Source organism: Cervus elaphus, chromosome 24, assembly GCF_910594005.1.
Source record: "Cervus elaphus chromosome 24, mCerEla1.1, whole genome shotgun sequence".
Taxonomy (NCBI): domain Eukaryota; kingdom Metazoa; phylum Chordata; class Mammalia; order Artiodactyla; family Cervidae; genus Cervus; species Cervus elaphus.
The window spans coordinates 45548800-45575744 of record NC_057838.1 but is presented as its reverse complement, the minus strand read 5'-3'; the positions used below and the strand labels follow the sequence as shown (position 1 = coordinate 45575744).

General features: G+C 36.6%; 1 protein-coding gene across 1 annotated transcript in view; it reads right to left on the bottom strand.

The window, feature by feature from the left end:
- The window catches only part of SUCLG2 (succinate-CoA ligase GDP-forming subunit beta), a 271918-nt gene that overhangs the window by 87401 nt on the left and 157572 nt on the right, over positions 1-26945 (bottom strand). Inside the window, exons 8-9 of the mRNA XM_043886797.1 lie at positions 15639-15800; positions 13375-13517 (exon numbers count right to left, since the gene is read on the bottom strand). Coding sequence (XP_043742732.1) covers positions 13375-13517; positions 15639-15800 — 305 coding nt within the window. The remainder of the gene's footprint in view (positions 1-13374; positions 13518-15638; positions 15801-26945) is intronic.

Here is a 26945-nt window from a genome sequence, read left to right as displayed (position 1 = left end):
TAAATACAGTATGAGCTGGACATTTCTCTGCCAAACTGCTACCCAAGTGCCAATATTCTTGGACCACACTGACATGGTGAAGATTCTAAATCACTTAAGTCTCCTTCTCAGAGAAATATACTGCTTGGGATTAACGAGCAAGTGAATCTAGAAGGTCATGGGTTAAAGCTCCAAATGGATTTTCTGTTCACTGTTTATGATCCTAAGGCCTCTGAGCAGACACCTAAATGTGTGCTCAAAAAATATTCCACTGGAGCTCTAATTGAGAAAAAAGGGATGTGTCCAGAATGCTTACATATAACAACTAATGAAAGAACTCACAGATAAGCTGGAAGAAAAATAATTAACTAGGATTTGTGCCAGCTGTCCATTGGGAATGCTAACTAATACATGTGTTCTAAGTGCTCTGTTTCATAAGACCTCAAAGGTGGTAAAAAGAGCATCCCAGGAGAGGGTCTTAGACATGTAGATAAAATATCAATCGATGTTCACAAAGGACCTCTAATTGCAAGAGAGTTGCCACCCAAATTATTAAAGTTGCAGCATAAACTATTCAAGTGAACAAAATCTTGTTTTAGATCCATAATAAAGCAAGAAATGTTGATTAGAACACTTTGGCAAAGAAGTAGTGAGTAAAGACAAAGGAAAGGAGGGCAACTCCAATGGATGTAGATGTGGAAGAGCCTCCCTCAATAGCGGCAAATACATCATCACAAACCTGGACCACAATGCATGTAACAGCTACAGCATTTTGTTCTCCAAGGTAAATTTATCTAGAGGTTTTCTTGGACAAACCTATCAATTTATTAAAACAAAAACAAAAACAAAAAACAACTCCTGGCATTTTCAGGAGTTTTCAATTTTATTTTTCAAATTAGTTGAATATCATCACATAATATATAAGGTATTTGTCCTATATTATGGATTTATTCATTCATTGGGCTGTGAATTCACTCATTTATCTATTTATCACCTCTAAAATGGCAGCTCCAAGAGAGTAAGACTCTATTTCAATCACTGCTTTATCTTTAGTGTCCAGAGGAATGCCTGGCATATAGACATAATATATTCCCTTTTTTTCTGTTTTAACCTGAAATAATTTTGCTGAAATGTGAATTGCTTTTGATGGGACACTTGCTTTAAACCACAAGATATCTCCATCTGGATTATCAGAGTACAAAATCCCTTCTCTCCACCCCCAATGTAGACACGGTATATTCCTGTTTGGCTGACATTTCTGAACAGTCCAGCTTAGTCATTCTGTGGTCTCAGGAACAAGTCTTAACTTCAGAAGGGATCTTTGAAGACCTGCTTCCAACAGGCTAGGGATATCTCCCACTTCAATGAAGTCATTCTTACTGCTGAATGAGCCTTTGCCAACCTCATGGTTGACATTCTGACTTGCAATTTTAGCTGAGTTCCTGCCTTAGCTATGTGCCTGGTAGGCTAGTCTCCCTACAACCAAGCTTCTATTTACAAGGTACCATGCATGAATGGCGTCTGATCCCTGCACTATGGCCTGTGAACTGTGGAAATGGCTACCTGTTAATAGAACACCCTAAATACTACTTAGGAATTGCCTATGTTTGTACTCTTGTTGTTTTCTGCTAACATGTTGCTTTCGGGTAAGATCTGCTACCCACCCTCACAATCCTCCCTGTAAAACCAACTATTCTCCTGCCTCTGGCAGCTGGATAAAGCCTCATTCCACCCTCTGAAGTGAGGTCCTTCCTTCCATCATTTACTTGACCTTGTAGGACAAAGTCTAGTTATAGATTATGGTCCTTACCAGGCAGCCCTTTCTGATTAAAGTCTCGCCAAACACATGACACTAGCATCCAGTTTAGGAAATAAATTGTTTCAGAAAGACAATTCATTGATTCATTATGCTCTTCTTTCAGACTGAGAACATTTGGCTAGATGATGCATATGGAAACAAACATGAATTGTCAATATGAACTTGCTCTGAAAATACACTTTTGGGGAACTTATTATGTTCTACACATGAGATGGGTGGCTAGAAATAATGAAAATATAATAATAGTTGAACAAAACTATGGACTGAAAAAAAAACAACTCAAGGAAAGACTGTATTTTTAGCTATTTATAAAGAATATGGAGCAAATGGAAAGTTTACTGAAAAATCAGTAAGAAGTGGGAGGCGGGGGAAAAGAATAGTTCAAGGTAATTTTATGAGACTTAAGAGAAATGAATAAAAAAAGGAGATTATTGAGTGGTGAGAACTATAAACTGTAAATATCATATAGAAAAGGGAAATTGGGACAAATTATCACCAAGGTGGCATCTGATGAGGGTGATAAAGATTAAAAAAAAAAACAAACAAACACCTATTTTAGAAGTTTGCCTGAGGTGTCTTACTCCTTTACAGAGAATGCAAATAGAAATCAATGGATTCTCATGAAGTTCTTAAGTAAAATAATTCATTAGGGAATCCTGGCCCTGCCCCAAAAAGCATCCAAAAATAAAGGTGAGTTTATTTTCCTACTTCTAGCAAGTCTCATTCTTAACTCCCTTTCATCTTATTAAACTGTATATAACAGGAAGATATCAGGAAGCTCAAAAGAGTCATTGTAAGGTGCAGTGGTAAAGAATTCACCTGCTAACGTGGGAGACAGGAGACGCAAGAGATGTGGGTTCAATCCCTGGGTCAGGAAAAACCCTTGGAGTACGAAATGGTAACCCACTCCAGTATTTTTGTCTGGAAAATTCCCTCAACAGAGGAGCCTAGCAGGCTACAGTCCATGGGGTCACAAAGAGTCAGACATGACTGAGCACACATGCAAGCAGATCAGGAAGATATTGAACTGAGTAAACAGGAAGGGGCATTAGGACACCTCTAGGATTTTTAGGTTATTTCAAGTCCAGGCAATTCAGAATGACTGTATCAAATATTAATGAACAATTCACCATTAATTCTGAGATAATTAAACTCAAATCAGCAGTGCATGAAAGTAGTAATTGCACAGAACACTGAACAGGTATCCAATGTGGTTTTGGATTATACTAATTCTCATTTTTGATGTTATAAAAATTTGTTTTGTACCATAAAGCTTTTTATGCTTGTTACTATTGCATTTACAATGATATTTTACTCTGATTTAGCAAATCTGATTTACAAAGTTCATATAGTTTCTGAAAAAGATTTTAAATAGAATGTTTCTTTAAATTATCTTTAAAGTAAAAAGAAGCTTTAATAAGCTGATTATTAATATTGCTAGTAAAATTCATGGGCAGAGAGACCAACTAATAACATGAGAATATGTCTATCATGTAATATTGAACTAATTTTTAAAAAAGCCATCAAAAGGAAGAACATTCTAGTTATAACCTTATAAAGAAGATAGGCATAGATAATGCTGGAAGAAAATATAACAAACTCTAACAGCAGTTCTGTTACAGAAATAAAGTTGGGGCAATTTATTTTATTTTATTTTATACTTTGAGTAGGAAAGGTAAATTTATAAAAGTGAAAAATGATCAATTTTGTAAGTGTAAAGAAAACTTTCAAAAAGCATAAAGTGAAGGGATTTAAATGGGTAAGGAAATCACCTTAACTGAAACGTGAAAACTAAATTAAAATGTTCTCAAGGTTTATTCACTTAATCCATAGGTATAAAGCTGCTATGTCTCAAAAGTCATTTATGACACATTTCAAAGTTTCTCATAATCAAATACTTCCCTTAGGAGACATATAAATGCAAATTACAAAAAGTTTCTGCTTTTTATTTTACTTTATAGTAGGAGTTCCTAAATGTCCTTTCTTAGAAAGATAAAATGGAGGGTCTCTAGCAAATAATTCTGAAGAGCTGTCCTAATTATCTAAAACTTTATAAAGGCAATTCACATTATTCAGAGCAATATGGTCTATAAGTTGCAGTGAACACTGAATTACTGAATACTGAACCATTGCTCCTAGGGGAAATATAGGGTTAGGTTCCTGAGAGCCTTTGGTCACGTTTTTGTCACCTTATCAATATATAACCTTGTTTTTTGTGTAATTGTGGCCAACAACATTGTAAATCATGGCTCAAGAAACCTTATCTAAGATGTATTTTCTCTATAAGGCAGGTCACATTAGACTGTACTTTAGCACTACATGTGGGTCCATTTTAAACAGCACAATTACACACCAAAAAAGATAAAAACATGAAAAATGGGGCACTAAATACATTATGAAAATGACACTTGTTTACTGTAGGAGCACTGAAATAAGAAAGGAAAATGCTGCCTTGTTTGACATTCACTGAGAACAGTGTACCACATAACTAAAATTTTTCCAATTCTATGTACTTTTGCAAACAACTGTTAAAGCATTGAGTATTGATTATACGATCACAAATAAAGTTTAGCACATAGGCAAATTTGCAAATATCGAACCTGCAAATAGTGTGAGCAACCATACTAAGAATCCTGGTTGAAAAAAATGCATATTAGGTTACAATGAAATTCCTTCAATACTTTGAAAAACATTACTTGAAAATAACTAAATTGGAGAACTATGCCATTTTAATCACAACATTCATCTTGTCTTAAAGTCACATTTGGAGGGGTTTTGAGTACCATGCTTCCACTTACAAAAAACAGTTGTAATGCACCTTAATGTGGTGATTCATGAAGCAACAAATCTAAAAAGTTTTACTAAAAGTTTTATGAAAAACTAAGTAAATAACAGCCAAAAAAAAAAAAAATACATGCATTAAGTGGTCTCACTTCATATTATTTCAGGAGGACATACATGTAATGAAACAATAAAAATTTACATAGACCAATTCAAAGACATGAGACAGCATGGAAAAAAAGTGTGGCAAGATATATAAAAGAGCCCATTCCTTTGATTTCCAAAACCACACACATGCCTGTATTTTAAATATGAAAAAGAGTGACATCACAATGGAAAACTGGGCAAAATACATTAATAGGCAGATCATAACAAAAGTGATAAAAATGCTCAATAAAAGAAAAATAATTTAAAATGTTACTTCTCATGACAGTAAAGAGTCACAGTAACAATGGCCAGGATGCAAGAAAACTTATTTGATGAAAACCCTCTATGTTCCTTCAACTAATACTGAGATAATTTGGCACTAAGTGTGAAAAACTTAACCTCTGCATTCATCTTTACCCTCATACTTCTATAAGTTCATCTTACGTAAATAAATCTGACCTGTTTCTGAAGTTATGGATATAAGGGGGTTCACAGCAGCATTATATTAAGTTGGAAACACCCTGAATACCAAACAGAGGACTGGTTAAGTAAACATACATCTATACAAGTGTATACTGTTTAGCCACTGAAAATGTTGAGTACTGTACTAAGACAGGCAAAAGGCACATAAAAAGTGAAAAGATTATATAATAGTCAGTTATATTATCGAAAATAGTTTTGTCAAAGATGCTATATTATTCAGCAACACTTACATATATAAAATTTAGTGTATTTCTGTACTTTTCTGTTTAATGTTTCCCTAATTCAATAATTAGGGGGAAAGGCACACACATAGAAATCCACTCCAAGTCAAGCCAATTTCTTCAGCAAGCCCATGTGGACATGCTACTCATTTAGGAAGTAGACAACGAGACAGTAACTCCTAATTCTCTGGCAGTAGGCGCAGGGTGGAGGGGCACGGCATGGCAGGAAGAAGAAAGAGGATTCAGTGTCTTCAATCTCCTGAACCCACTGGGGCTCATCCCACCAGACCACAGCTCACTTCTGCAGAGCAGAGGAACGAGAGGTATTCACAGTTTTTAACCTTGTTCTCCAGAATAATTTTACTCAGTTCACTCTCCACATCCAGTGGTTTCCTCTACTAGGCAATTTGGACTCTAAATGTGACAGTCACTGAGTAGTGTCTAACTCTCTGCGACCCCATGGACTGTAACCTGTCAGGTTCCTCTGTCTCTACAACTTTTCAGGCAAGAATACTGGAGTGGGTAGCCATTCTCTTCTCCAGGGGATCTGCCTGACCAGGGATCAAACCTGGGTCTTCTGCATTGCAGACGGATTCTTTACTGTCTGAGCCAATAGGGTAGCCCTTGGATTCTAAAACAATACCTCAAAAATAACACTAGTAAAACCTTCAGATGCCATGATCACTCAACCATCCTAAGATCATTCTTAAGATTCAGAGATGCCTGACATTAATCTCAGCCATTATTTGTTCAACTTGTTAGGATATACACTATTTTCTTTATTTTCTAATTGCTGAGGTCAACTACTTCCTTTCTCAATGCAATAACATTAAGAATAAAAAAATTTCTAACATTTAATAAGTAGATATTATTTCCAACCTATATGATATTACAACTTGATTAGTGGTCCATTTCTCTTTAACAGTCTACAAAGGCCTCTCCACATAGGATTCATAATAAATTATTGAGCATGCTGTGATTAATCATAAAATCTACTAAAATATCCCCAAAATCTGTTAAATTCTTTAAATTACTTACAATGAAACCAAGTCAGGTATGTTAAAATCTGAATACTGAGAAGTGGAGCAAAGGGTACAAATCTTATTTTTTTATTTACCTCTGACAGTATGTCAGCAAGGAGCATGAAAATAGATTTAGAGTGTTATATTACAGATGCTTTGAAAATGTGGTAGCTATCAGACACACTGATCATGTGTTAGATTCAGAAACAACTGTCTTTGCCAGGACTTGGCTCTTATTGGGAAGTATTGGCAGGTTAAGTTGGGCATGGAGAGCCAGACAGTCTCGGAAATTTGGGTCAAATGGCCATTGGGAAAAGAAAAGCAAATGTCAGCATTTATGAATTCACGACAGTAGGAAAATCCCTGCGAGGAGAAATGAGCACAGGGAGGACGGTTTTCCATGCTCCAATGTAAGCACAGTGGTTACGTGAAACAAGGGGCGAAACCAAATGACAGGTTGTAGATACAGAAGCACAAAGCCATTTTTACTCTCTTCAGACTAGGCTATCAGGTAGGTGATCACCATAAAGAATGGCTGCTTCTCAACTCTATGTGAAAGTAAAATTAGTTTTCAAACTGGTCTGTAAGAATAGAAATGCACAGTAATCATTTCAAAAAATAATGGTCATGTTTAAAAAGTATTAAACCTTATATCTGAAAACAAATCCCTAAAAGAATTCTATTAATTCCAAAAAGAAATATTCCCTTGCAGATAAGGCATTTCCGCAAATACATGTGGTATATGATAAAATGAGTTTTGTTTCATGCCTCTGATATAAGCATGTATTTAAGGGAAAAAGAGGATTTTCTGTTTTGCTTTTAAATAAACTCTAATTGTATGATAATTAACAATATATGAGGCATTTAGTATGTTAGTAATTCCAAAATATACTTATTACAACTCACGGCATTTGCATAAACCCCTCATCAAAAATACAGCACACAGTTTTACGTCCTCGGCCTCAAATTCTAAAGACTTTTCAAGTACTTACCACAGAGTTAAACCAGCCGGCCTCTCTTCAAATTTAAAACAAATTGTATTTTGTGGTTCTCCCAAATATGAATTTAATCCTCCCTTTATTAAACTGTGTTTCCTTGGCTGTCTGGAGGGAGAATCACTGCACACTACTGAAACTGCTTACACATTTCATCAATTTCAAAACAACCCAGGCAGTAACACTGGTATCAACTGCTTCAGACAGCCCCCCTTTCTGCAGACAACCATTTATTCCCTACTGTTTCAATAATTCTAAATCTAAGCCTTTAAATGATAATCAAAATGAACACTCAAGAAAAAAGCACACAAACTAAAGTTTTCATCATGCTTTAGAAAGGTTTGCCAAGTACTTTACATGTATCTTAAATGATAATAAAACAATGCACTGGGGTATTATTTTCATGTCTACTTTATTCATGAGGTGACAGAAATTGAAAGAGTATATTCCATCGCTAATAAACACATGAAAAGGTGTTCATCCTGATTAGTTATGAGGGAATGGCATTAAACCACAATAAATACTACCACATGTCTACCAGAATAACAAAAATATTCGTGAGGGTGTGGAAAAACTGGGCTTCCCACACATGCCCATCAAAATGTAAATTGGCATATTTAGAAAACTGTTTGGTAGTATCACTCAAACTGAGTATATACATTACCCTATTGCCCACAAATTTTACATCCAAGCATATACACCACAAAAATATGCTCCAAATGGCATGTACGGTTATGTTCATAGCAACATTATTCATAGTAGTAAAAAATGAGAATCACACAAATGTCTATCAATAGAAGATGACATAAAAAAGCTCTTGTCAAGTTATACAATAGAATACTATACAGCAATAAGGGTAAGTGAACTGCTGCTACATAAAATATGGTTGAATCTGAGATAAAAAGTCAAATGAAAGATGACACATACAAAAGTATATACATTGTATGATTCCACTTGTATTATGCTCAAAACCAGGCAATACAAATCTTTGATAGTAGAAGTTAGGAGAGTGTTAGCTTTGGGAAGAAAGCAGGGTTGAGGGAGATAGTGCAGAGGCATAAAGCAACGCTGGGACGGTGACTGTCCTAGGGCATTCAAACTGCTGTGACCAAGCAAGATCCTCTATGACCCACCTCCCAGAATATTGGAAATAAAAGCAAAACTAAACAAATGGGATCTAATGAAACTTAAAAGCTTTTGCACTACAAAAGAAACTATAAGTAAGGTGAAAACAGCCGTCAGATTGGGAGAAAATAATAGCAAATGAAGAAACAGACAAAGGATTAATCTCAAAAATATACAAGCAACTCCTGCAGCTCAATTCCAGAAAAATAAATGACCCAATCAAAAAATGGGCCAGAGAACTAAACAGACATTTCTCCAAAGAAGACATACAGATGGCTAACAAACACATGAAAAGATGCTCAACATCACTCATTATCAGAGAAATGCAAATCAAAACCACAATGAGGTACCATTACACACTAGTCAGGATGGCTGCTATCCAAAAGTCTACAAGCAATAAATGCTGGAGAGGCTGTGGAGAAAAGGGAACCCTCTTACACTGTTGGTGGGAATGCAAACTAGTACAGCCACTATGGAAAACAGTGTGGAGATTCCTTAAAAAACTGGAAATAGAACTGCCATATGACCCAGCAATACCACTTCTGGGCATACACACTGAGGAAACCAGATCTGAAAGAGACACGTGCACCCCAATGTTCATCGCAGCACTGTTTATAATAGCCAGGACATGGAAGCAACCTAGATGCCCATCAGCAGATGAATGGATAAGGAAGCTGTGGTACATATACACCATGGAATTTTACTCAGCCGTCAAAAAGAATTCATTTGAACCAGTCCTAATGAGATGGATGAAACTGGAGCCCCTTATACAGAGTGAAGTAAACCAGAAAGATAAAGAACATTACAGCATACTAACACATATATATGGAATTTAGAAAGATGGTAACGATAACCCTATATGCAAAACAGAAAAAGAGACACAGAAATACAGAACAGACTTTTGAACTCTGTGGGAGAAGGTGAGGGTGGGATGTTTCAAAAGAACAGCATGTATACTATCTATGGTGAAACAGATCACCAGCCCAGGTGGGATGCATCAGACAAGTGCTCGGGCCTGGTGCACTGGGAAGACCCAGAGGAATCGGGTGGAGAGGGAGATGGGAGGGGGGATCGGGATGGGGAATAAGTGTAAATCTATGGCTGATTCATATCAATGTATGACAAAACCCACTGAAATGTTGTGAAGTAATTAGCCTCCAACTAATAAAAAAATTAAAAAAAAAAAAAAAAAAAAAACTGCTGTGACCAACTACCACAGACTGGGTAGTTTAAAAAGCATTCATTTCTCCCATTTCTGGAAGCTGGCAAGTCCAAGATCAACTCACCAACACATTCAGTGGCCGCTAATTAGTACACAGGTGACCATCTTCCAGCAATGTCCTCACACCATGGAAGAGGTGAGAAAGCTCTCTGGGAATCTCTTTCATAAGGGCACTAATCCCACCCATGAAGGGTCTACTCTCATGATATAATTACAGCCCAAAGGCCTCAACTCCTCACACCATCACACTGAGGGGTAGGATTTTAACATATAAATTATGAGAAAACATACTCAGTCCATAACACTGGGAATGTCCTATATCTTGATGTGATCAGAGGATCCACAAATATGTTCACTTTGTCACAATTCATTGAACTATATACTTACAAATTGTACAGTGTTCTTTATGAAAGCTATATATTAATAAAAGTTTATTAAAATTTTTAGACAGTACTGTCACGTGAAATCATTGCCCTTTAAATGGGAAGTATATGTATCTCAATTCATACAATGAAGTAACTCTCTGAGGTAATAAGTACTATTACTATCTCCATTTTATAAAATAAGAAACGAAGACACATAAAAGTTACATGACATGCCCAAGGTGCCACAGTCAACACATATTAAAGACAGAATTGGAACCCAGGCTGCCTGGTACCTGAGCCCCACTAAGAATCTCTTCCAGGTATTTGGTACTTATATAGCACATTTCCTTCCTAAAAGGCTTTGAAAATTGGACTCTACTTTGGACCTAAACCAGGAAGCACAGTCAAATCAAGAGAACGGACTTCTCAAGTCATAAGCTACTGCTTTTCAAAATCAGGCCTCCAGAGGGCAATAGACTGGCTTAACCTTGGACAACAGAGCAGAGTTACTGTTGAGATTCATATCAACCATCTTTTCCTTTAATTCATTTATGCAACATGTTCTACATACTCCACATGATGGTGTACTCATTTTCTATACCTTTGGAATTCTAAGTTCAAAATTAAAAACAAAAGTCAAAAGCACAACTCAGGAAAATAAAAACATAATGCTAACATTCTTGATAGTAGTACTTCTCCTTTCAATGTGCTCAAATTCTTTATAGATAGACTGGCACAGAATCCTACTTCTACTTTCTAAAACAATTTTACTCCCTATGATTTTAAGAACACCTGTGTTTAGAATCTTATAAGTTAAAATGATGAGGGTGAGATCGTATCTATTCCACCACCAGCAGAACAAACTCTATTACCTTTCTTTCATCTCAAGCCCAGCTGGAAAATAAGGGAATTATAAAATATTTAATGATACTTTTCATGGGAATCCAGTTTAGAAAGTGTGCTATCTTGGAAAAATTCTTGTTTTAAACAGTTTGGCACAGGAACTTCACTCTACATATACTACAAACTAATAAGGGACACATTAGTTATAAAGGTACTTGTGTTAGGTCCCAATGAAAATCAGCATTTGGACTAAAAGTCAAGCGAAATAAATGTTAAGTCTCAGCTCCATGGCAGACATCACGAGTGGAAATATATGTCAATGCATAATATTTTTCTTGAATGAGCATGTTTATTACTTGATCAATAGAATTAGCTTGTACACATAACAAACAAGCAATTGCTACTATCACTTGATTTAAGTTTAACAACAATGGGCCTTCTGTTGTTTTTAGTTTCAGTGTATTCAACTGACTAATCCTTATATCTAACAAGAAAATCAATACCTTTGAAATAATTAGTTTTGGGCTCTGGGGAATCTCTAGTTGTGAGCAACTGGATGGGGTTCTACTTGAAATAACTACTGCCAGAATTACAACCCGTTTCCTTGCAAGATCCAATCAATTCATCAATACTATTTTTTAGCCTCTGTTCCCTGAAATCTGTGAAACAACGCCAGGATTGAAAATACCCATTACATTTCTATGCTTTTTAACTGACTTTGAAATTTCAAGATTTGGAAAATGTACTGTGAGATGAGCCAAGCATTCATTTTCCTGATATAGCATGAGAAAAATAAAATAACTCCCACATACCTTTATCTACCCAAGATGACAGCCAATCTCAAAAAAGTTTAAATACTCCCAGCACTTGAAAATAGGAAGAGTCAACATTTTTTAAGAGATTGTTAAAAAAAAAAAAAAAAAGACTTTCCAAGTGATTTTCATTCCCTTCCTGTACTTTAAGAAAATTAAAATTCAGGATCAGCCACTAAGAAAAGATTCTCCAAAGAAAATGCAATATGATTGTCCTGGTAGATCTAATCCTTCCTGGCTCTCTTTAATGCTCAGCACTGAATTTCAGTCAACACTAAACGTGCAGTATTTTATTACAGTTGCTTGTCCTCTGGGTATTTTGTGGTTCAAGCAGTTGAAAGAGTGGTGTATTATGTACATGGTATTTACGGATTTCAATTGCTTTGAAAATCTCTGGGATAAAAGTGATTCTTCCCTTAGAAAGGAGTAGAAAAGAGGGATAAATGAATTCATAAATGATTAGGGAGCCTCTGATAATGTCCCTACTTAACCAATGAAAACAAGCCGCTTCTGTTAACAGAAAAATCACCTGTGGACAATTCGTGGCTGAGTGACTCTGGACTTCAGTCACTTTGCTATTTCTGAACAGCAATGCAGAAATGAAGATAAGTTGCTGATAATGTTTAACCATTTTATGTGTGTGTGTGTTAATTGTAAGAAAAAGATTTAGCAAAAATGTAAGGTTACCAACTAAGTCATAATGAAAACAGACAAGCATACCACCAACCTAAGACAAAACTGCATACACAGGAGGCCCAAAATGCCAGTCTACTTATGAATGGGAAGTTTCCATGTTAAGTTCAGACAACATTTGAATACATATTCAAAAAATATTAGTCTTTCTATATAATGGTATCTACCTAAATCTTATCATAGACAACTAAATATCTAAAATGGATGCAAATCATACTGGTCTTTAAACTGATTAATTATTTACCAAATACCTACTATGTGCCTAGCATGACAGCTACATTCTAGTTAAGAAGAAAAGATACCCATGGAATAACATTATATGTACCTAGAGCATATGATACAAGCTGTAACACATGTAATCATTAGAGATGAAAATTAAAAAGCATATAGAAGGATGTGAGGTCATCATTTTCCAGTAATACATAATATTATAACACTGTAATTTTCTTCTGTCTTAATCTTATAATACCTCAGCACCTTTGAGGAAGGAATCTGAGACTCAGTCCTCTCTAACTCCAGTAAGCATAGAACTAATCACTTCATTGTTAAGTACACACAAAAAATATTTCATGCCAACCAATATTTCTTTATTTGCATGACACTGTTTAAAAAAATTTCCTTCCACTTCTCAGAACTTTATAAGCACAGGCCCTGAAGTAAGATCTCAGGGGTACTTATAAGCCTTTTACCCAGATGATTTAAGCCATCATGAATTCCAGTGTGATATTATAAGGCAGTATTTGTACCTGGGGCTGGAAAGTATTATACATGTGCTGGCTTATTAATCCTCAGCAGCAGGTACAAGGCAGATTGTTATGGTGAGAAATCATTACACCATGCAACCTCTCCTACAAAAAGAGAAGTTACCTTAGGATCGGCTGTGAGTAATTTGAATGCTTGATATACTTGAGATTCCTTTACACCACCACCAAGATCCAAGAAGTTGGCTGGCTTCCCACCATTCAGGAAAATGATGTCACAGGTAGCCATGGCGAGTCCAGCGCCATTAACTGTGAAATGCAAATGGTACACAAGACAGGATAAATAGAGCAACATCAAAGTCTGCATAAACTTTGGCCCTTCTCCATATTACTGAAAGAGAAACCTGACATTAATAAGCCAGTTTCCAGCCTACTTGACATTCTATTCAACCAGATAAATCCATAGACCTCAAAAATAAAGAAACAGAAAATGAACGAAGAATAAACAAAAAATACCCAGGAATAGGGAGAAGGATTTATTGAGAAGTTAAATCAATCTGGGAAAGACAAAGAAGCGAAGAGCTTCATTCAGTAAGCAATAAATTTGGACTATTAGTAGAGGGAAGAGTCTTAGGTTCTAGACAGTATAAAGTTTAAGAGATTTGGGAGAGAGGGAAAAGGCTATAAAAAGTTGCTAGAGCCTACGAATTACATCATTTTTAATATTCTTTAAGAGATTTGAGTAAAGAATGTGATTTTTTTCCATTTTTTGCTTGCTGTGAATATGTTTCTTTGAATGTGGCATCACTTGGGGGATTGAACCACAGGGGTTCCAACGTCAATAGGACTGAAACACTTTTTTACACTCAGTGCAACTATGCATGTTTATGTGTTCTCTGGAGAAACGAAGAAAACAAACAAACAAATGACAGCATCAAAATAATATTCCTAACCCCTGTTACTATTTCAAATTAATGTAAGAAATGTTTGCTAGCAACCTGATCATTAAAACTAGAACTAAAATAAGCCAACATCCTAGAAAGCTTTCTTTAAAAAAACAAGTTTTAACATCAAAATTCTTATTTTCTAGAGCTAAGTTTTATTGATCAATTGCACTTCTTTTGCTTCCTATGTCTAATTATAGGAAATTATTTTCCTTAGTTAGATAGTCCTTCCCACACACACACACACACACACACACAAAAAAAAAAAAAAAAACTCCTGAACATTATAGAAACTCTTCAGGTAAAGTACCTTTCACGTTTTCTGACTCTGTATTCCTCAGATAATGCCTATGAACTGTGATTAAGCAAGCCTGGGACAACTAATATAAAAAAAATTTATATATGATCTTCAAACAATGCGAAATGTGTTAATCCTACCTTTTGAGACTGCCACCTTGGCCAAATCATGCATACTCCTACAGAGGCTACAAAGAATATGCGTTTAATTTGCTCTAAACACACCATTAAATCTTTCCCCTTTCTAAATGCCTACAAATATTGAGAGCGTATTAGCTTATCAAGATAAGAATGATGTGAGTGATCTAGTACATAAGAGTTTTTGCTTCAATATAAAGAAAGAGCTTTTGGTATCACTTGTAATTGGATGTCATTTTCTATTGTATGAACAGCAAACTACTAGATGAGGTCTGTTCAGTTCTGAATATAATGATACTGTTGGTTTAATGAGCTACAAATCTTTTTTATTTTAATTCCATTAAGATTAAGACCTCTGTTTCAAGTGCAATGAATTGGTTCCACCAGAAACACAGAAGCGTATAAATCTCAGTATTATATGCTGTGGACAATAACAGAAATTGTATTGCCTCTTTACACCCATTCTTATCTCTGCTAATAAGCCAGTATCACAAATTTAGATGACTATGATAAAATCAACTGTCTTATTAATAAGCTGACATAATGGAGTAAACATTTGATCATTTGGTTTTCACAGAAACTCAAACTTTAGTATAATGATTAAAGCATGCATTCTCTTCAACTTCCTCTAAGAAAGTAATATATTTTAAATAAAATTTTGGCAAAGGTTCTGACTTTTACTAGTCAAAGTTTAACTGAGATGCTTTAAAATACTGGTCCTGAACTGGGGTGACTGCTTACCCGAAGGTAATGTCTGGAGACATTTTTGATTGTCACAACTGGTGACAATGCAGCAAAGGAAAGAGCCTGACAGCAAAGAATTATCCCACCCAAAATGTCCATAGGGCAAGAAGTGAGAAACCCTGCTTTAAACCAGTGACCACAGGCCAAAATGAACTTTTGAAAGAAATTTTGGGTTTTTTTTTAAGAGTTTTTGGCTACAAAAATCTCATATGTTCACTTGCAATTGGGAAATAACATTTTAGAAACCAGGGGTCTCTAAACTCTGCAAAAATTCACAAATTATTATTTTGATATAATGCTTTCTTACCAAAACAGGCAATGTTCCCGTCCAGTCCTATGTATTTTAGATCATATCTGGCAGCTTCATTTTCAATGGGCTCATTCTCTGATTTGTCATCCATAGCAAATATATCCTTTTGTCGGAATTCTGCATTGTCATCAAAGTTTATCTTGGCATCAAAACAGACAACTAATAAAGAAAACACAAACACACATAAATATCTCCTAAGGATCTATAAATTATTGGGTTGGCCAAAAAGTTCATTCAAGTTTTTCCATCAGATGTAACAGAAAGGCTCAAATGAAACTTTTGGCCAATCCAATGAGTTCTCCAGGCTGAAAAATACAGGAGAAATAAAATCGAATACTGTCATTTTTTCTCAAGCTTCAGACAGGAGATGCTGTTAAGGCTTTGTCTTTAAACTTTAAAGCTACAAAGACAAATATGACACGATCCCTGTTTTCAAGGGACTTACATTCTAATAAAAAGCATAATAATTTTAATCTGTTGGTTTCTATGAAATGACAATATAAGTTGCCATCACTCTTTAAAAGCTACATACTGGCATAGCTAAATATAGCATTGATTTGCAATTTTTATTACAGTTCCTGTTTTTAGTAGTTAACCTTTCCTGTCAATGCAAAGAGAGACTAGACAATAATGCTTAATATTGCTGTCCTCCTACAGCCTTCTTCTGATGTTGCAAAATGAAGTTTTTATTTAGTCACTATGCTCACTAATATGTCTAGAAGATTTAGTGGAAAGAATACCAAGTCAGAATCATTAGATTTTTTAACTTATTTGATCCTTAACTAATAACTCTGTAACCTTGATAAAAATAACCTACTTTCTTGCTGGACCTCAGTTTTCATATTTGAAAAGTGGAAAAAGACACTCCCCAGACTGCTGATATACTTACTCTGGGGTCTGCTAAAAGTACACCATGATCTTGATGTGAGCAGGACCATCTTATGATTCTTGTGATTCAAGCTACAAAACATTAAGCGGCCAAGACTGGTCTGTTACAATGGAAGGCTGCCAGGCATTATTAGCACCACCGTCTCCACCCGCTGGTGCCGGCAGGAATCTGTAACTCTCCTACTGGCGAGGGGCCCAGGACACAGTGAAACTCACTCAGTGACAGGAATGGACCACAGATAGTTTTCCTTGACTTGTAGATCTTCCACATGTGCAATCAGGGAGCTAAAGCGGTGGGGAGTGGTGGCATTCTGGTGTCTTGGATCTGATCTCCTTTATTACATCCTTTAGAGCAGAAATTATTGTCTAGGATGATACTCCATAATAATCTTCTACTTCACTTGGGATATCAACAGGCAGGGATCTATGACCATGAATTTAGATATTATTCATTCTCCATCAGCATTGCTCATAGGCACCTAAGTCTTTTCAGCAAAACAATCACCTATGTGCATTTCACTGGAAAGTAATGACCATGGTTTGTTAATACCACCTGCTTCTTATGAAAAGAAAATATTATTACCTTGTAGGATCCTGGAGTTAAAGACCCAGAGAGAGGTTTTTTTTTTTTAAGTCTCTTTACCATAAAAAGTGACAATTTTGGTACAAATCTGTGCAGAACTGGCATATTAACATCGGAGAATTCTCAGCATAAATAAAAGTCCAAACCACAAAGTACTTAAAGTAGCAGTGACTGACAGGGACAATCTTATATGTAATTTAATGTCTGCCTGAGTCCTTTGTCTTCCCACAAAATGTCCAACCACTTTACCCACATACTATGAATATACAGAGCAAATGAGTAATTACTTTCCAGAAATCTTAATGACAGGATCCTAGTTAGCAAAGGCCAATGTTCTCTGCTTGCTACAGTAGCATTGTCTCAGCAATTAATGACTTGTATAACAATCAGTAGGAAAGCAATGTCACTGTTGGCTTTCCACTGGGTTTATAAACATACTTTAATTAATTTATTAGCAATTTTAGCTCCTCCATTACTCACTGTCAACATTACTTGTAACCAACATGTTCAGAATGAATGGGCAAATGCTATGAAATTGACTTCCTAAGTGAAGAGTTTCAAATAACAGAATTCTTGGTCAAGATCAATAAACCAGTATATCAAAATAGGTCCAAGCTGATCTTTGCTCCTTGCAAAGACTACAAGCTACTTGAGAGACAGTATAATTAATAGGTACGTATGCAAATCTCAGAAAGCAGTCTCAGCTAAATGCCTGCAAAGTCAGGTTTTCAAAAGTCTCTTTTTCCTGTAGTATGGCATGTATGCCTAGTACAGAAATGAGTTCACTGTTTGGGGACCACCTTGGGAGAACTTTAGAGTTAACCAAGGACTTAAAGATAGTGACAGCGGATGACAGGGTTATCTGTAGGTAAAAAAAAGGTGTATCTACAATGGGCCCTTGCCAAACATTCTCTCTCTGTAGAGAAAAGTAAACAACATAATTAGGTCAAATGTATATATGTCCAAGTGCTTTTACAAGTTAAAAACACTACACAAACAGGAAGCAAATAAAGCAGCTTAAGAGTAAAGAAAGATAAGCAAAACTGAACTGCCATCATTAATACCTAAATTTTTTCTGGGGAGGGTGATGGCGGAGGGGAAATAAGGCCTTTGAGGTACATGGAGTCTGTTAGACACATATTTGTTAAATCTGCTCAGTATTTTTAAAACGGTCCCAAACATACATAGTGCTTTCCAGCCTAACAATCTCTGTTTATAATGCTACCTCATTTGAAAGTTCTCCCTTGAACTTGACCACTTAATGTAGACTCTGGTATCAAAAACACTTGGGGAGAAACTACAACCATCATACTTCCCAACCAGGAAGCCACTGTCTCTCTCAAGCCCAGTGGTCTTGTCAATCAAGTGGGACCAGAGCATCTTCTACCGCCTTGTGCTGCTGGAAGGGCAGGATGCGTGCGAGCACTCAGCCTCACTAGCGGCGGGCACGTCCTGGTGACTTCTGTTATCACCACTGCTGTCTTCCACACGCACAGTGCTTTCTTAGGGCTTCAGAGACAGGACAGGTCCTTAGGGCCCAGGACATAGGATTCTCTTCTCCTCCTATCACTGAAAATGACCTGTACTTGCTCCTCTCCCTTATAATCCTAGACTTCTGTTCAGAGTAAATCTAAACTAATGCCTACTGGAGTTTACACATGTTCACATTTACCCTTTTCCCACAGGAAGGATTTTAATGGTTGGCATTCCAGGCTTTGGAACTGACAGAGAAGGAGATTTTTCTTAAAGGGCGATGTTGAAAGAGATGACTTGGTGATGCTTGAATCACACCACACCTTTGCATAAGGTCAGGGTGGTTATAGATGGGTATAAAAAAGCCCCAAGTGAGACTATAAGTCAGACGGGGGTAGAGTATAGCCCTTAGGCCAGCTCACTGCCTGTTTTTGTAACCACAGTTTTACTGTTACTCAGTCACCACCATTCATTTACATACCTCTCTGGTTGCTGTCCCAAAACAACAGCAGAGATGAGTGGCTGAAATAGAGACAATAAGGTCTCCAAACCCCCTAATATTTACTAACTGTCACTTTATAGAAACAGGTTGCCACTCCCAGCTAAGCTCCAGTTCGCATCACATCCATATCCTACTTTAACAACTAAAAAAATAGACACAGGTATCATATATGTATTGGTGAGAGAGAAACTTAGAAAAGTGCATCACAGTAATATGAAAACAAAAAAGTATAACAAACAAACTAAACCAAAACCTGCAGCTTGCACAAAAGGAACAGATCAATCCCTGAACACTGATTGACTCTTATATGCTAACTTCCCCCTGTAAGACCCCCTCCAAGAACACTTTCAGAATTGGTGGATTAAAAACGGATTGTTTATGTCAATAAGAGCACAATAAAATAAATTTCCTTGTTCAGACCTTGGCTTTTTCATTTAATAAAACAATACACTATGGTAAAATATATTTTTGGAGGTGCTGAGCTTGGTTCACACATTAAGATTTTCAATGTCACATTAATGACACTTCAATTCTATAGAAAATTCAACTTGAACAAAGGCCATTCTATGTACAAAGTGGGTGAAAAAACACACCTATTAATATTTATAAAACAATTTTCACCATCAAAAGCACATGGTTACATGCTTGATAGATTATACAAATGAATTTTCCTTCTGAACAAATATCAAAGAAAGCTGCGGTACTTATATTCATAGGGTGTTTTTGTCATTTTGTTTAATGGTGTGAGATCCTGTGAGCTGCTAATTCAACAACCTCAATGAACAACGTGACTGGCAGTTATTGGCCTCTGACCCTAGAGTTTTAACAGAAGAATGTGCCACAAAATTAAACAAAATAAAAATACATTTCAGAGGGGAAGATTCACACATAAAAGAAACATAAACACAACAGGAAATAAGACTGTCATAATTAGTTTGAAAAATTACTTGTTTTCAGCAATGTACTGAATCTGATTTATGATAAATAACCATAATGTGCTACAGAAAAGCACTTTGCCAAGATGGCCTTAAAATGCTGATACTTCCCAATTAGTCCCACGTTCTGTTAAACGTTACTCTTTGAGGAGTTGTAAACTTTTTGAGAACTTTTCTTTAGTTGCTGTGAAAGGAGAAAAATAGATACTAGGCGGGAGGGAACTTAAGAGGGAGGTAAAGAACTGAGAATGTTCTCGAAAATAGAGTCTTATGTATAAAGAGAGAAATACAGAGAAACACCCACCAACAACATGGGCACAGAGCAACAGGGTAGTTATTTAGGGAAATTAATCTGAAGAAAGAAAGGAATTTGATATGCCATTTAACTTTGGATCACCCAGCCTTAATTCCCATGGAATCTTGGCCAGAGAGTCTCGGTTTTTAAATTGGGTTTAATTTCTTTAGCTCAGTGAATGAATTTGGTGTCCAACTGATGAAAATGCCTTAGAGCAGGAATTCTTAATCTCAGGACTACTGACATATTAAGTGAGGTCATTTTCTGATGAAGGAGACAGCACTGTGCACTGTATGATGTTTAGTACCATCCCTGGCCTCTATCCTCTAGAAGCAAGTAACATCACACATCCCAACTTGTAACAAGCAAAAATGGATGCTAACTAGATTTACTGTGGTCATCATTTGGCTAAAGAGATACAGACATAGATATATATCATATCATTATGATATATACTTGAAACTAACATAAGGTTATATGTCAATTATATTTTAGTAAAAAAAAAAAAAAAATGTGTCTAGATGTTGCCAAAGAGTCCCTGGGGAACAAGATGCTCATTCTTGCCACTGAGAAACATTGTTTTAAAGATACCAAAGAAAAGTGTCTATGTGTAGGCAGATCTGACTGAAAGTGAGGGGAAAAGAAATAGGACATAAACTCGCACAGTGTCTTACAAAATAAGTAAATTAATGAAGATAGGTAAATATTTTTTTTAAACCCTGTTTTTTACCTGACAGATTTAATGAATAAAATCTGGCACTGCAATTAGACAGTAAGGAAAATAGTCCATTTCTCTCTACTTAATTGATAGCTTGCTTTCAATTCAAGAAAAGTTAGGTCATTCTCATAGGCATGTTTTGACTCAATGTTCCTTTTTCCACAGAGAAACTGCCTTTTCTGACACCATGTGATTCTAGCAGGACCCACGCAGGACCAATCAGTATCATCTGAAAGGACTGTTAAAGGCTGCTGAAGGAGGAGGATGGGAACTGGGAACCATCTTCACTGACAGCTCAAGATGCTGGCTGACAAAGATGCAGAGTTAGAAGCAAGCAGCCATGGACAAGCAGAGAATCCCTGATTCCCTTCATTCCTTTAGCCAGTTCACTCCTAAACTTCTCTGTAAAACAAGTAAAATGAGAACGCTCGTCCTCAGGGGGCTTTTTAACAAAAATCAGGCTGATGCAGGTCTCTGTCACTAACAACCATTATAATCCTAACTAGCAGACACTAAACTACATTACAGTCAGTAGTGCCAACTTAGATGTTTGAACCAGACTATTAATCACACTGGAAAAAAATCATTCTTTGAGTGTACTTCTTACCAAAAATTCCCCATGGGAGACTGAGCAGTATAGATATTATTGGGCCAATGCTATTTATCCCACTGTGTACCATTCATAGGACCGGTCTCCTGGATTTTTAAAAAATATTCAACAAGTAAGCGAAGACTGAAGAAAGTTTTTGCAAAGTAACTATACAATAAGTAAGTTTAAAATAAAATTTTTAAAGTAAAAAGCTTGGTATAATGCCAACTTTCTTAAACTTCTAAATTAAAAGAGAAACTGTTACACAAAGTTTTAATGGGAAAGGTAATATATTTTGCTTGTTGTTGAGTCACTCAGTCATGTCCAACTCTTTGTGACCCCACGAACTGCAGCACGTCAGGCTTCCCTGTTGTTCACCATCTCCCGGAGCTTGCTCAAATACATCCATTGAGTCAGTGATGATATCCAAGCATCTCATCCATCCTCTGTCATCCCCTTCTCCTCCTGCCTTCAATCTTTCCCAGCATCAGGGTATTTTCCAATGAATCAGCTCTTCACATCAGGTGGCCAAGTTCTAGAGCTTCCGCTTCACCATCAGTCCTTCCAATGGATACTCAGAATTGATTTCCTTTAGGATTCACTGGCTTTATCTCATTGCAGTCCAAGGGACTCTCAAGAGTCTTCTCCAACACAGTTCAAAGGCATCAATTCTTTGCCACTCAGCCATCTTTACAGCCCAGCTCTCACATCCATACAAGACGACTGGAAAAACCATAGCTTTGACTAGACAGACCTGTTGCAGCAAAGTAATGTCTAGACTGGTCATAGTTTTCCTTCCAAAGAACAAGTGTTTTTTAATTTCATGGCTGCTGTCACCATCTGCAGTGATTTTGGAGCCAAAGAAAATAAAGTTGCTCACTGTTTCCATTGTTTCCCCATCTATTTGCCATAAAGGGATGGGAACAGGGATGCCATTATCTTAACTTTTTGAATGTTGAGTTTTAGGCCAGCTCTTTCATTCTTCTTTCACCTTCATCAAGAGGCTATTTAGTTCCTCTTCACTTTCTGCCATAAGGGTGGTGTCATCTGCATAGCTGAGGTTATTGATATTTCTCCTGGCAATCTTGATTCCAGCTTGTGCTTCATCCAGCCTACCATTTCGCATAATGTATTCTGCATACTTAAATAACCAGGGTGACAATATACTGCCTTGACATACTCCTTTCCCAATTTGGAACCAGGCCATTTCCATGTCTGCTTTAACTATTGCTTCTTGACCTGCATACAGGTTTCTCAGGAGGCAGGTAGTGGTCTGGTATTTCCATCTCTTGAAGAATTTTCCACAGTTTTTTTGTGATCCACACAGTCAAAGGCTTTAGCATAGTCAATGAAGCAGAAGTAGATGTTTTTCTGGAACTCTCTTGCTTTTTCTATGAACCAGTGGAAGTTGGCAATTTGATCTCTGGTTCCTCTACCTCTTCTAAATCCAGCATGTACATCTGAAAGTTCTTGGTTCACATAATGTTTAATCCTCACTTGAAGGATTTTGAGCATGACCTTGCTAGCATGTGAATGAGTGTAACTGTGCAGAAGTTTGAACATTCTTTGACACTGTCCTTCTTTGGGACTGTAATGAAAACTGATCTTTTCCAGTCCTGTGGCTACTGCTGAGTTTTCCAAATTTGCTGGCATCTTGAGTGCAGCACTTTCACAGCATCATCTTTCAGGATTTGAAATAGCTCAGCAGGAATTCCATCACCTCCACTAGTTTTGTTCGTTGTGATGCTTCCTAAGGCCCACTTGACTCCGTATTCCAGTATGTCTGGCTCTAGGTGAGTGATCACACCACTGTGGTTATCGGGGTCATGATGATCTTTTTTGCATAGTTCTTTTGGGTATTCTTGCCACCTCTTCTTAATGTCTTCTGCTTCTTTTAGGTCTATACCATTTCTGTCCTTCATTGTGCCCATTTTTGCATGAAATGTTCCCCTGGTATCTCTAATTTTATTGAAGAGATCTCTCATGCTTATGCTCAGTCACTTCAGTCATGACTGACTCTGTGGGACCCCATGGTTCCCACAGGAATCCCACAGGTTCCTCTGTTCATAGGATTCTCCAAGGTAAGAATACTGGAATGGCTTGCCATTACCCTTCTCCAGGGAATCTTCCCAATTCAGGTATCAAACCCATGGCATTTTCTGTGTCTTCTGCATTGCAGGCAGAATCTTTACAGTAACTGAGCCACCTGGGAAGCCCTGAAGAGATCTCCGGTCTTTCTCATTCTACTGTTTTCCTCTATTTCTTTACATTGTTTACTTAGGGAGTGTTTCTTATCTCTCCTTGCTATTCTTTGGAACTCGGCACTGAGATGAGTATATCTTTCCTTTCCTTTTTGCCTTTTGCTTCTCTTCTTTTCTCAGCTATTTGTAATGCCTCCTCAAGCAACCATTTTGCCTTTTTGCATTTCTTTTTCTTGGGGATGGTTTTGGTCACTACCTCCTGTACAATGTTAAGAACCTCTGTCCATAGTTCTTCAAGCACTCTGTCTATCAGATCTAATTTCCTTAATCTATTTCTCACTTCCACTGTATAATCATAAGGGATTTGATTTAGGTCATACCTGAATGGCCTAGTGGTTTTCCCTACTTCTTCAATTTAAGTCTGAATTTTGCACTCAGAAGTTCACAATCTTAGCCACAGTCAGCTCCCCGTCATGTTTTTGCTGACTGTATAGAGCCTCTCCAACTTTGGCTGCAATATAATCAATCTGTTTTTAGTAATGCCCATCAGGTGATGTCCATGTGTAGAGTCATCTCTTGTGTTGCTGGAAGAGGGTGTTTGCTATGATCAGTGCGTTCTCTTGGCAAAACTGTTAGCTTTTGACCTGCTTCATTTTGTACTCCAAGACCAAACTTGCCTGTTACTCCAATTATCTTGACTTCCTACTTTTGCATTCCAGTCCCATATGATGAAAAGGACATCTTTTTTTTTTAGTTCTAGGAGATCTTGTAGGTTCACAGACCATTCAGCTTCTTCAGCATTAGTGGTTGCTATATATTTTCCTATTATTGATCTAAAAGGAAAAACTTTAAATATTCTGATTATAAATATTGTCAATATTGCTAAAATATATATGACTGCTTTTATAGCTCCTAAATAAAGGAAAGTTTTAGGGAACTGTGACAATGATGAAGTTAATTTGTACATTTGGTCAGTAATCAATGTATCCTAATTGGGTTTAATTTGACTACTGCTCATTAGAGTTATAAACCAACATATTCATTTAATTGTGATTATAATTCAATAGCCGAAACTTTATGGTACAATGAACAAATTAATAGCTAATCTTTCCTGTTAAAAATATCATATAAGACTTATGTTTTAATGAACTGTATACATGGAATGTATTTTATGGGGACTCCTTCAAAAAAGCTCAATAATTATACTTTCTCTTAATAAATAAAAAGAAAACTTCAGATTTCATGAGATTTTACAAACATTCTCTAGGAAAAGGTTCTCATATCCCTCTTCCCTGCTGCAAACCATTTTGTGACTGACAGCTTCCAAAAGGGTTAAATGAAAATGCCATTTTTATCCTATTCTATGGCTCAATTCCCATTTTTTGTTACTAGGAAATAACCAGGTTGCTTATGCATATTGGCTTAAAAAGCAATATATGTATGACCTTTAAGAACTTACAGTGAACTTCCTCTCTTGGATTTAATTATCAGCCACTCAATGCAGCATGAATTTTAACTGATGCTCTCAAACTGGAGACTATTTCTAGATCACTCTGATTAAAGCAAATTAATAGCTTAAGAAGGAAAAAACAGAGAAGAAAAGAAAGCAGGTCCCCATAAGTTAGTCTGGCGTATCAGAATCCACATGCATAGCAGACTATGAAAGACGAGGGTTTGAATCCCAACTCCAGTATCTAGCTCCCCTTGGGGGAAGCAAATCCATTTTTTGGTATTCTATAAAATGGGATAACAACTCCTCGCTCTGCAGGATTATGTTAAATGATAAAAAAAGAAGACACGCAGGTTTATCACAGCACCGGATGTATGAGATTAAGAAACGATTTTCTTCCCCTCTCTCTAGAAAATACTGATTATTTTACAGTCAAAAGCAATTTTTAAAATATTTAATTATACTGGTAGTTTGCTTATAAACCACCAGCCACAAAATTTTATCTAGTGGTCACTTTTGTAAGCCATGAAACATTAATTTCAAGGGCTTCTTAAACATGAGCCCTTTGCCTGTCCTAATTTGAAAACTTCAAAAATATACAAACAAAACAAAAATAAATAGATAAAAATGTAAAATCTACACCTTTCCTGGACTACTTTTATACTACTTGAGAAGAACAACTATATTTTATGAATGGGTGGGGCTAGCCTATTTTGTGTCTGACACTGGATGCTTATTACACAATCATCAGTCACCTCACTTTGAAAACTGCCCTACAAGATAGGTTACCATGTTTTTACTCACTGTTTTGGATTTACAAACAAAAACAAAAAATCCCTGAGGCTTAGCCCATGTACGTGGCTGAAACATGGCAATCCCAGGCCTCTCTAGGTTTCAGGGACATGATATTTTAGATTTTCTGGCTCTGTGACTATATAGTCTCTGAAATACACTAGAGAAAAAGCACTGTACCATCCACACTGATCTACAACTTATTTGTATTTGCACATAATGGGTATTTATTAGTCCAGTGATAAATCCTTATTTACTGGAGGCCCACAATATGCTAAGCAAAAAGCAAGAAATGGGGTTGAGATATACTTTATAAAGGCAAGGCTCCTGGAATTTACCAGTACATTTTGGTAACACAATCCTACTCCCTTGATATTCTACCTCCTACCCTAAACATGCATATCTTTAAGCTTTTGCTCTTAAGACCTTACTGAATACTTGCTGTAGGCAAGACAGTGCAATCGTGGTAGGTGCTGAGATGTAAGAGAGCTGCTGATTGACTACAAGTACCCAGTGAAAAGATAAAACCTTCCCCACAAAATAGTCTCCTTCTCCCACCTGAAGCAAAAGCTGCTAACCTAGGGGTGAAAGAGACCGATGATGGGGCATTAGGGATTCTACCATGATGACATAACTTCAGTAGGAGACACAATGTGAAATTATATGCAGATTTAGAGAAACTAAAAACTGAAACTAAAAAGTTCCAGTTCCATAAAAGCAGGTATATTCATCACACACAAGCACTGTGGCTCCTGTTCACACCTAAATCTTTACCATCATAGCAACAAGGAGGGACCTGAAAACTAGGGGATGATGGTAAATGGATGTTTCTAAATAAAATAAGAGATAACTTCCTGTGAGGCTTGGCATTTGGCTAC